Here is an 11149-nt window from a genome sequence, read left to right on the forward strand (position 1 = left end):
TGGAAATTTTGGATCGGATTCAGACAGCCTCTGTAGAATAAACAAAATATCATTTGAATACAGCTTTTAACTAAAAGCAGCATCTAAAAAATGCTGATTAAAGTAGCCTACATTTCTTTTCATACTGTCATACTGTTTCACAGGGATAATGTTTTACGGTGCCATGAAGATTGTAGTTTACAATGTTGTCAGACCATTATAAAAGTCTTTTTTCACAAAAGTTTAACTATAAGACTGATAATTTATATGCAAATTACAAATAAATAAAGAAAATCACATTGCATCATCAATCTAAAACTTAATAAATTCCTCCTTAAATGCCATGCATTAATATAGGAAATGCAATATATAAAATCCCGTCCCATAAGTGCATTATGGCCACAGATTAAGCAACCAACAAACTGGTGCATGATTTGAGTTGGTGAACTAACTAATCACCTCCTAGCTCTGTCTCCATAGTTAACATAGTGTGGCATTGATCTTCTCATCGAATTTTAAACTCGTCCTAAAAGGCTGGAAATGTCTGGAAGTGGATAAAATCTTGGGTGTAATCTCAATAGGTTGAATATTATAGTTAAATTGTGACACACACAAAAAGCAATGCATTACAATCATTCACCAAGCTGCTGGTCATGTAAAGGTTTGTCTGTCTTCTCACTCTAAGTAGGAAAAAGTATGTGCACCACATGCTTCACATGGTGGACCACATGGTTTGGTGCCCTACAAAATGTCTGAGCCTATATGGGACTGTTTTGTAATCCAAACCAAATACTTACAGACATGTGTTATAGTTGTCTAGAGTTCACAATCTTTAGACTACTACAACAAATCAAAGCTGCCAGTCACTTTTGATAGAAGAGGTAAAATAAATATTATCGTCACATGGTGTTGAGAGGTATCTCTTTTCCCTTGAGATAGTCATGGAGCTGCAACATGAAACCATGTGCTCTGATAAGTGGGACTCAAAGTTCACCTCTTTCGCACTTAGATGGCCATAACTCGGGACACTGGTCACACGGCTGGCTGCCATGTACTCGAGCAGGTTGCATCAGAAATATGCGTGACGCAGCGGACAGACACACAGCAGCTGAATATAAATATAAGACTAAATATAGTGCTTCTGGTTTTCAGCCACCTGGAGCTGTCCAAGCACGGAAATTTTTCCTCTGAAAAATCAAAATAATTACATTTTTTTTCTCTGAGTTGCAATACAGATGTTTCCGTAACAGGATGTAACTTTCATAATGTGGCATGAAGTTCAGCACATTATGATTGTACAATATGCAGCACTTGCTTCCTCTCCAAACATTAACTTTTCTCAGACCAAAAGTCCCTCGTGATGAATTAAATCTGCACTTAAATCACTTGTCTTGAGTTTTATTGTAAAAGATTATTAGGTTGTCAGCAGTAACAGTCTACAGTAGGTCTTTGTTATAGACTCCACATGTGGCTGTGACTCTTTCCAAAGAGAGAATTAATTTTGTGTTTCACAGCTTAGCCCCCTCACCATTTATCCATTATTTTCCAATAACTGCTGGGTGTGGGATTTGTCGTGCATTTGCTTGGCCAGTGTTCACTGACCCCTGACAGCAGGTGGAAAGTTTGGGATCCACTTCATGCAAATGTGACGCTCCCAAGTCCTCCTCCCGTTGGTGCTGCACCCTGTAAGGCGACATCCTATTGGCTGCAGGAAAAGGGGGCTGATTGGTTTGAGAGGCTGTGACGCTGCAGCTAAATCCTTTATATGCCCGGCAAAGAGATTGTCTATCAATGAAGTAGTAAAAGGAGGGAACATCTGAGACGGAGGAGAAGGAAAGGTTTTTTTTAAAGGAAGCCTTTGACAGACTGTTTGCTTTGGCTGGGTTCCCTTCTTTTATTTACTGAATTCCAGAGGTGACCAATACACAGACGTAAAAATGAAGTTCATCATTGGCATTGGAGGGTAAGTCTCATTTTAAGTATTAAACTATTTGTCTAGAAATTGAAGTGAGGAAATCTCAGAGTGTAACTCATCTGTGTTGCATAAAATGTATTTTAATTTCAGAGTGACCAACGGTGGGAAGACCACTTTGACAAATAGACTACTAAAGACATTACCCAACTGTTGTGTGGTGCATCAGGATGACTTTTTCAAGGTAAGTCTTCTTTTATTGTGAGTTTATTGTGGTTAATTATGTTAAGTTTAAAGCTACATTAACTATTTTAATGTATAAATATTGAGTTGAAGTAAGTATTATTTTTTATATTATTTGAAATGCTATGCTAAATTTACCCTTGAGGACATTTTGTCCAAAGAAATAATTGACCAGTCTGACCTGCAGATGTCCTGTCATCTCAGTAGCCTAGTAATACATCTGGCTGATTGTCTCCTGGACAGCCAATGAAAGGGCTGAGCGTCCCCACTCAAAGTCAGACAACAAATCATGTTGCAAATTCTGCAGCCAGCTCTTTTGACTTAAAAGAAGCCAGAAGATTTCAGATCTATCACATGCATCTTTTCGTTCTGCATTAAGGGCCAGTGAAGGTTGATTGACCAGCGATAATCGATTGCTTTTAAATTCAGCACCTCATACATGTTTTACTGCTAAAGCAAAACATCAAGGGGGTCGTTTAGGGTCGCAAAAAAAAAAATCATAATCATAATTGCCAGATCGCAAAGACCGGTAGATTTTCTCAAAAGAAAAGAAGACCGAGACATCTTTAAAAACACTCTCCCTCTCACCAAAGTGAGGCAACGCTGACAGCATAGTGTTGAATATAAAAAAAAGAAGTATTTTAGGTTTTGCAACCGATATTTCGCAAGCGCAACATCGGAAAGAATCATTTAAACCGCTACCAAAAACATCACCGTGCGATACTTTTGGTGGAGACGAGTCCTTGACTTGTCCTGTCCAGGTGTGATCAACTCCGGCTGATTACTAGGTTGCAGCAATGTTTTATTGGTGACTGTTATTTCAGAAACCCGATCAAATAGAAGTCGGGGAGGACGGCTTTAGACAGTGGGATGGTAAGAATGGATTTCCCGTAGGAAAACCATGCAGTAATGTACATTTTCTTTCCTGCACAATTCCTTAGTTTGGTAACCAATCACTCCTAAACTTTGTGATTTTTCTATCATCTATTCTGTGAATGCTACAGACATTCACTAACCGTGACTAATGTGTGTTAAAGCACATTGGTGAGGAGTGTTTTTTGCATGTATGGTGAAGCCTACTCTTCGCTTTCTCTCCTTGTTCTGTATCAGTGATCTCTGCCCTGGACATGGAGGCTATGATCAACACTGTGAAGGGCTGGCAGGAGAACCCAGTCAAGTTTGCCCGCTCACACGGCGTCAGCCTGTCACCTGAAGCTGAGGAAGCCGACTCAGAGAATGGCATCCACATTCTCATCGTGGAGGGCTTCCTTATCTACAACTACAAGTGGGTCACCGCTCATCTTTCTCATTTTTCTACACAAGCTCTACAATTTAACCCACAGGCCTCTTGACCTTTAAAGTTTTCCACTAATCTGAGCCTCGCTTCCTCTCTGCAGGCCTATTATTGACGTCTACGACAAATGTTTCTACATTTCCATTCCTTATGAGGAGTGCAAAAGGAGGAGAAGGTAACAAGCTCTCAGAGTGACTTTGACAAATTACACTGAAGGGTTATACGAGGCATTGCAGGCTCTAATGTGACTTGACTGATTTCTGCAGTACAAGGACATACACAGTCCCTGACCCCCCAGGCCTGTTCGATGGCCACGTCTGGCCCATGTACTTGAGACACAGGAAAGAGATGGAGAACAACTGTGACAGAATAGGTAAGCCAAAGAAAATATCCACATCCATAACATCAAAAATAAAAGCAGAGTATCTCCCGCTCTCCTTTAGAAATAAAGTTATAAATGACTCTCATTTACTTCAAATGTGTCTTTTTCTGGACAGACTACCTTGACGGAATGACATCTTCGGAAGATATCTACAACAAAGTATATGAAAGCGTACAGAACTCCCTGCTGAACAACTTATAGGTAAATAAGAAAATAAACACTATTATCCTCTACTTTTCAGTGACAGATAAATGCTAAGCTTTTCATTCAGTGTGAGTAACTTCTCTCTTTTCTCTTTTCTCTGCAGCAACTTGGGGACAACATTGGATTTGTGTATAGACTTGTAAATATCATTTTGCGTCAATGTGTAACACCGGTTCTGTACTTCGAGCCTGATTTGTAAATAGTTAATCCTGTAACTTATGAAGAACTAATGGCAGAAGCATTGTGTTTTGTATAATCCTGTGTAACTATTTTTCTAAAAGATAAGCCACCTCTGGACTGCCCAGTGTTTAACATCCGGGACGGATCTCAACTCTGATCTTGATCTTGTTGAATGTGAAAGTATGAAATGCCAACTGGGAGGAAGGATTTGTGTCTCGCAACTTAATGAAACGACTGAATCCACTTTACGTTTCCTGTCTTTTCTTCACAATCACCCATGTAGTTCCCATAAAGGTCAGAATCACAGAGCCTCATGTTTTACACAAACGTTTACGCACACTGAGGATGACTGATAACATCCTGCTGCTCTTGAATGAGACTCTTTATCACCCAGATTAGATTTAGAGCCTCAATAAAAGGAGCTTGAGAGTTTTCCACTGAATAACAATAGATGAACTATTGCAGTTTACAGGACGGAAAAAAAAAGGTCTTGTGTGAATGTATGAATATGAAAATAATGTTTGAGCATAACTTTTTTGTAAAAACAAAACACTCGGTTGTTAATAAGTATGTTACTAAAGTATATGATACAACATTAGGTAGACAATGAGTTCAATGGGGCAGGTTTTATACTAACTCAAATGTCAAGAGGCTGTAAGAGATGGTTGTAAGGCCAGGAAAGAGCCCAATATTTCTTTATAAGTTGCATATTAAAAAAAAGATCTTTTTGGGTGTACTATGGGAATTTTATTTATTTAATTATTGCCTCTGCGATGGAGAAGTTTTTCCCAACTGTGCCCGCGAATAACAATTTTATTAAAGCTCATATTCAGATCTTGTATGTCTCCGAAGTTCCAGCTTCTAGGGTCAGATGAGATTTCGTCTTTCCAGAGCATATGAAGTAAATCTCAATCACAGGTTCTACATCTTTGGCAACTAGGAAAGGCATTATCATTGTATTTGTCTGTGTTTAGAGATTACATGTAGTACAGTAATTTCAAGGATACTAACATCAGTGACTTGGAAGAAAATGTTAACAAACAGGCACACTTTTTGTAATGTGTGTACAAGTTGGTGTATCATTTATAAGAGATTTTTTTTATATAAAGGTGCCTTACTTTTAATCGTCTCTCTCAGTGCCTGGAACTAGATTAATAATGCCACTCCCTGCCCAAAGATGAGGCCGTATTTCTTTACAGACTGAGAGGTAGGATTTGTGTTTCACAACTTGACTGACTGAATCCACTTTATGTTTCACAGGAACTTGCCCATGTAGTTCCCATTAAGGCATCTGAGCACTGAGTGAGGTAATATAAGTTTTTCTTCCTCCTGTTCCTGTTCTGCTTATTCAGACTGAATGAGTATTTTGGGTAAAGGTGTATCATTCTTTTTTTTTTGTACAATTGTTTAGGAAATCATACGCCGAAATGAGCTAAATAAATCATATATGAATGAATGAATAATGAACAAGCTAAGAAATAAAGGTCATTATCACCTGGTGAGGAACATTTATCAGGATAAAGTCCACCTGCAAAGCACTAAATGAAAATAACTGTGAAATATTTCTATAAAACTCTTAAATCCTGGTTGTTTAGTTGAAGACCTTATTTCACACTATCATGCTTCCCTGCAGTGCTAACAACTCGTGCAGTAATATGAAATAAGCTTTCTATATTCCAGCCTGTAGCTTTGCAGAATAAAGGAGCAAAATGTCTTTCTTGAGACTCAGCCAGCTTCTTTTCTTTTTTTTTATTTCAATCACTGGCATCAATTGAATGAAGACATGGTGTGAAAAAAGCTCTTCACTGAAAGATCAAATGTCCTTTCAGAAGTCCCCCACATCGTTCCAACCTCAGCCAACACTGTCTGCACAGAAATGAGGGGAAACGCTGAGCAGTAAAATTCTCACTTTTTATTGATGTTTCAATATTAAAATCGCAGTGAATTATATGATAACCTTGAGGGTTGTATTCCCTATCTGATGATACAGCATGAACCATTAAACAAATGACTCACGTCTGACAGCAGCGATGACTCAGACATCAAAGGATTTATAGTCTGAGTATATAATATTATCTACAAGTCTTTGGTGTGTTACAGTCTTTTTTAAATCTCTATAGATCCTCACACTGCACCAGCTCTGTCCCAGGATCCAGAGCCACAGAGGGCGTGTTGGGGGGGGGGGTGTTCAGAGTCTTGTGATACGTTTCTGGGAGTCTTTACATGCCAACAGTTGGCCCGGAGCAGAGGGTGGCTGTTCTGTCAGTTTATATTTAGGCTAAGTGTCTGGAGAATATATTTAACGAGCGCGCAGCCAATTACTGACCTACACACCCACTCCCAGCCTGGCCTGACTCAGGGGCCTGTCCCCACATGCCAACTCCAGGGTGAGAACCTTGTGGGGTGGCATGTGGTCCGACGTCACCCGCCGCTATGGCAACCCCTAAAGGAACAGCTGGTGCGTCCATATTTGGGCGGAGAGGTAAGAGATGAGTGGCTGTCACATGCTGTGTAGACCCCCCTGTTTGAGTGAGTGAGGACCCCTGAGGCATGTGAACACTTGTGGTTATGCCACTGATGAATGGCAGGAATATTTATGGCTGCCTCGTTGTGACTGAACATAATGCGAACAACTGAATTCATGCTGGGACAACACTTGACTTTAACATTTATCAGCAGCATATAAGCTTTTCATAAATGGTTTATAACATACTATAATGTAGTAGTAAGGGTGTATAAGAATGTTTTAAGTGTTTTTTAATGTGCAGTATTATATTTAATCCTTTATTTAAACATTTACATCTGGATCTCTTTTTCAAGAGAGACCTGTGTACAAAAAATGAACATATATAGTTGAAGCATTAACACACAGTTAAATCACAGACATACGTACAGTCTCACAACCAAGAAAAACATTTGTAAAGTACTTATTTTTTAATGTTCCAGTGGAATAAGAGTATAAGAATGTATGGTATTTGTCAGCAATTACACTTTCTCAGATTAAGAAATATTTAATATTATTTCAGCATTGTTTTACTGTTTATAGTCTATTCTTTGTAGACCATCGTCCACTCTCTGTATGAGCATCTGGAGGTTATAAGTGCTTACAACTACATTATTGTGTGTTATAAACCATTTATTAAAGGTTAATATTTATAATAGAGCCTCAAAGTAAAGTGTCGCCCATTTTGGTAATAAATTTGATTTAAAGGGGCTGATTGGGTAGAAGTCACAATTTACATCTGGTGCTAATTCATAGATCCCGACTGATATATTAGTCGGCCGATATTATCAGCTGATATTGGCTTATTATCTCTTTTTTCTTTCTTTCTATTATCCACTTTTTTTCTTTCTCTTTTAGATTATAATGCAGAAAAAGATGCTTGGAGTAGTTAGTAGTTATTCATTTCCTGGTGGTGGTTACTGTTTCAGTGCATTTGATCACCACATTTGTACAAAAATATGTGTATATCAGCCAATATATCAATATCGGATTTTTTAAAATTCGTTTTAATATAATATCAGCATTGACCCAAAAACTCAAGTATCAGACGGGCTCTACTAATTCACACCATCAACTGAGGAGAAAAGGCAGACCAGCTGCTCTCCTCTCCGCTCTCACAGCCAGTTAAACATATTTGTGTGCACTGAATGAGGGAAGTGGTCCCAACTGTGAAACACAGTTGAAGAGAGAAGCAGATACACTATTTAACGAAGACAACTAAATACAGCGTTTTTAATCTTATTATTACAGTCCGACACATACTGAGTTTAATGCTTTTAGTGGGTTTCTTTTTATTAATTTGTTTCATACTATTTGTTTATCTGTTATTTCGTCTCACTTACTGTTATTTAATCCATAACATTAATGGGGCATTGTGTAGTTTTGGAGAAAAAATTCAAACTCTGAATTCCTCCGATATAACTGAGGTAATAATACCAGTTCAGATTTTTTATATATATATATATAACTGAATAAACAAGCTGTTCTCAGAGGACAATAAGGTCCGCAGAACACTGTTTGAAGTTAGAAAGGTGGCAGGGTCCGCCACGTATAAACAAAGTAAAACAGTATGAAATTGTGTTGTCCTTTAAGGTCAGTTTGTTTATTCAGTTTGTTTAGGCATTAAAAATCAGTCAATGAAGATTTTTCTCTTCTTATTAAAATTTCTTCCCCAAAACTACAAAGTGCACCTTTAACATGGCTCTGAACTGTAGATTAAAATAAGCATTTATTTAAATCTGACTCACTGACATCACATTGTAACACTTTTTAATAACCATCATTAATAGATGGTACATTTATAGTCAATTAAAATTTAGTTGGAAGTTTATTCACTGTTAACAATGAAATGCTGTATTAACCTTTTTACACAGCTGTTTCTTGTTTATAAAGCATTTTATTGTTTGTTTTCAGTTAAATTAAACTACTAATAATGATGGTTATTATAAAGTGTTACCCATCACGTTAGCTTAAATTTAGTGTGCTGTTTCTGAATAAATAAAGTTTATACAGTACAGTAAATATAGTAAAATGCATTAATTTATAAAAAAAAAATTAAAAAAACACAAAACCGTGACCGACATTTAAGTTTAGCCTGAAGACAAATTACATAAAAATGATACTTTATGTTTTTTGTCTTTAGGTGTTAAAACAGAAATAACCAGCAGTCACAGACATCATACAGTGAGGCTTAATGGCCAAGACACAGGTAGAAACAGACGGTACTAACATTTAGGTTAAGGGTCTACTGGTTAAAGTTTTTAATAGCTCACATATTACATTTTCTCCATACGTATCTGTCACGTGTAGATCGACTAAAACGTGAAGATAGATGGAGCAGCATGTTGGTCAAAGCTGAAACGTGAGTCGAACTGACACCGCCGACTTTGGCAAATGTTAATGAACGATAAGCAAGACATGTGTCACAAGAAACCTGATGATCAGCAGCCCTGTCAAATAACGTATAATTCATCTTTTAGTAGACATTTCTGTTTCAACTCAGGTTAGATGGTAAAAGCAACACAATTTTGTCTTTCAGGGGGAACTGAACGAGAGTCCCACAACAGAGTGTAATAACTTTCACTTTTGCTCAAACATTTTTTCAGCAGCTCACCTGTATTGTCTCCCCATGATCTGTGGTAAACCCTCTGGATCTATCATTTAGTTGTAGAGGCCTCAGGGGAAGACAACAGGTATATTCCTTGTGGGGAAGTTTTCTTGTGGTAAAACCATTTTAAGACCATCATCTTCGTTTAATCTCACAAGAAGCAGTGAGCTGTGAGCACCCCTGGATACCTAGATTCATGGGATAAGATATATTCAAAGCGTAGAAGAATTAGTCTTTCACACGGGGAAAGCTCTGCTGCTGCTGCTGCTGCTGCTGTAGGTGTACCAAGAAAACAACCAGAAACTTTATTTTATTTCCAAGCATTTCTAATTTACAGTACAGATTAGTTTATGTGGCAACATTTGTTGTGATTTGTTTACTTTCAGGTCAGACACACAAGAAAGACTCAATTCAACGTCAATACTTACTGGCTAAATTTTGTGGGTTACATGTCCTGCTCGGGAAGTCTTGTGCCAAACCAGTCCCGAGGATCTGCGGCTCTTATAAATCTGGACTGCAGCAGGGAGCAGGGCGGGGCTGGACTTTGGACCAGGCGAAGGTTTCTGTGGATAATAATAGAAAAACATGTGGTCTCACCATCCTGATGCCCTATTTGGCACTTCGTCTGAGAGGTGTCAGATACCGAAGTCTGCAACACTCCTCTGTAGATCAGTATTTACGGCCTGTCTTATCCTGTTTGTGATCAAACAACCAAAGATCCTTAACGGTAAAAAAGATAATAGTAATGTAATAATGGTCTTTATATGTGAAAGCCACATTGAAGAATGTTAGAAGAGTTAAATAGGCAAGAGGCTGCACATCAAAAAGTTTAATAACTCCACAAATTGCATACGTTAAAGCAACATCTTGTAGAAATTGTCATTTTGTGAGATTTGCAACACCACTGTCGTAAATACAAATCCCAGGTCTGTAACAATCTGTCAGATGTAATGTAGGTGCTAACTACAAACAAAACTCATTACGTCATAACAATGTTATGTGTTGAAAACTATATGTTGAAGTAAACATTTATGTAACACTGTGATCCTACCCTCTCACTGAAGTTACAGTTACGAAACAAGTGACAGGGGGGCGGAGTGGCTGAGACACCATTACCCTATTTTCGGGGTGGTGCTACTCTTCCCCACAAAGTCTAACCACAGTAACTCCGCTAACAATGAAACTGAGAAAAATGGCTTCAGAGTTTTTTGACTGTCGAGCCAAATGCATTATGGGTCGAACAGTGATTGTGTTCTTATGAAATATGTATTCTTCAAGTCATTTTCATGTCTTAAAAATCACGACCAATTATTTGACCTATGACTCTAAACTGTAGATACTGCAATCTGTCTTTGTATTACCTGAAAAGATATATAGGTGGTGCAAAGACAAAGTGCAGTAACTACAATCTTCCTCTTGTTGTCTTCCTGAGAAAATTTAAATCTATTTACTTTTTATTACATCATATCCGTGTTTAATTGTTTCAATGTTTGCATGTTTAAAAAGGTGAAATAGATGAGTATTTAAGAAAAAGTCAAACAACCCTCTTGTAGTATTTTGTAAGTTTAACCTATTAAGATGGCTTGATATATTTAGTGTCATTGTAAAATTTATGTAACGCTATTTTAAAAATGATATACTCTCATATAATCTAGACAGCTGCTGCAGACCGCAGTAACTGCAGTAAAGCTCAGAAAAACCAAGGCAGACCACAATATCTTCACTTACTGCAGTCTGCACTGGTTTTTGGTTGGATTTTATAGGTACTGCAATTTTGACATTGCTTTTTCTCTACGATAGAGCAAAACTGAACTTAGAAATGTTAAATAAAACACACATTTAAG

General features: G+C 37.7%; 1 protein-coding gene across 1 annotated transcript; it reads left to right on the top strand.

Annotated features, from left to right (window-relative positions):
• Nucleotides 1-1769: 1769 nt before the first annotated feature.
• LOC141016607 (nicotinamide riboside kinase 2-like) lies at nucleotides 1770-4437 on the top strand. The gene is made up of 8 exons (XM_073491076.1): nucleotides 1770-1942; nucleotides 2045-2135; nucleotides 2959-3007; nucleotides 3245-3419; nucleotides 3532-3603; nucleotides 3695-3801; nucleotides 3926-4011; nucleotides 4118-4437. Exons 1-7 carry the CDS (start codon nucleotides 1917-1919, stop codon nucleotides 4009-4011), a joined length of 606 nt encoding a protein of 201 aa, XP_073347177.1. The 5' UTR covers nucleotides 1770-1916; the 3' UTR covers nucleotides 4118-4437.
• Nucleotides 4438-11149: the final 6712 nt, after the last annotated feature.

The sequence above is a fragment of the Pagrus major genome, chromosome 21 (assembly GCF_040436345.1).
Source record: "Pagrus major chromosome 21, Pma_NU_1.0".
In the NCBI taxonomy this organism is placed as follows: Eukaryota; Metazoa; Chordata; class Actinopteri; order Spariformes; family Sparidae; genus Pagrus; species Pagrus major.

What these genes read in the sequence shown, in the direction of transcription:
- LOC141016607 (XM_073491076.1), top strand. Translation starts at nt 1,917, where the DNA reads ATGAAGTTCATCATTGGCATTGGAGG. An exon ending in ATCAGGATGACTTTTTCAAG is followed by an intron (nt 2,136 to 2,958) that starts GTAAGTCTTCTT and finishes CTGTTATTTCAG; the next exon opens with AAACCCGATCAAATAGAAGT. An exon ending in GAACAACTGTGACAGAATAG is followed by an intron (nt 3,802 to 3,925) that starts GTAAGCCAAAGA and finishes TTTTCTGGACAG; the next exon opens with ACTACCTTGACGGAATGACA.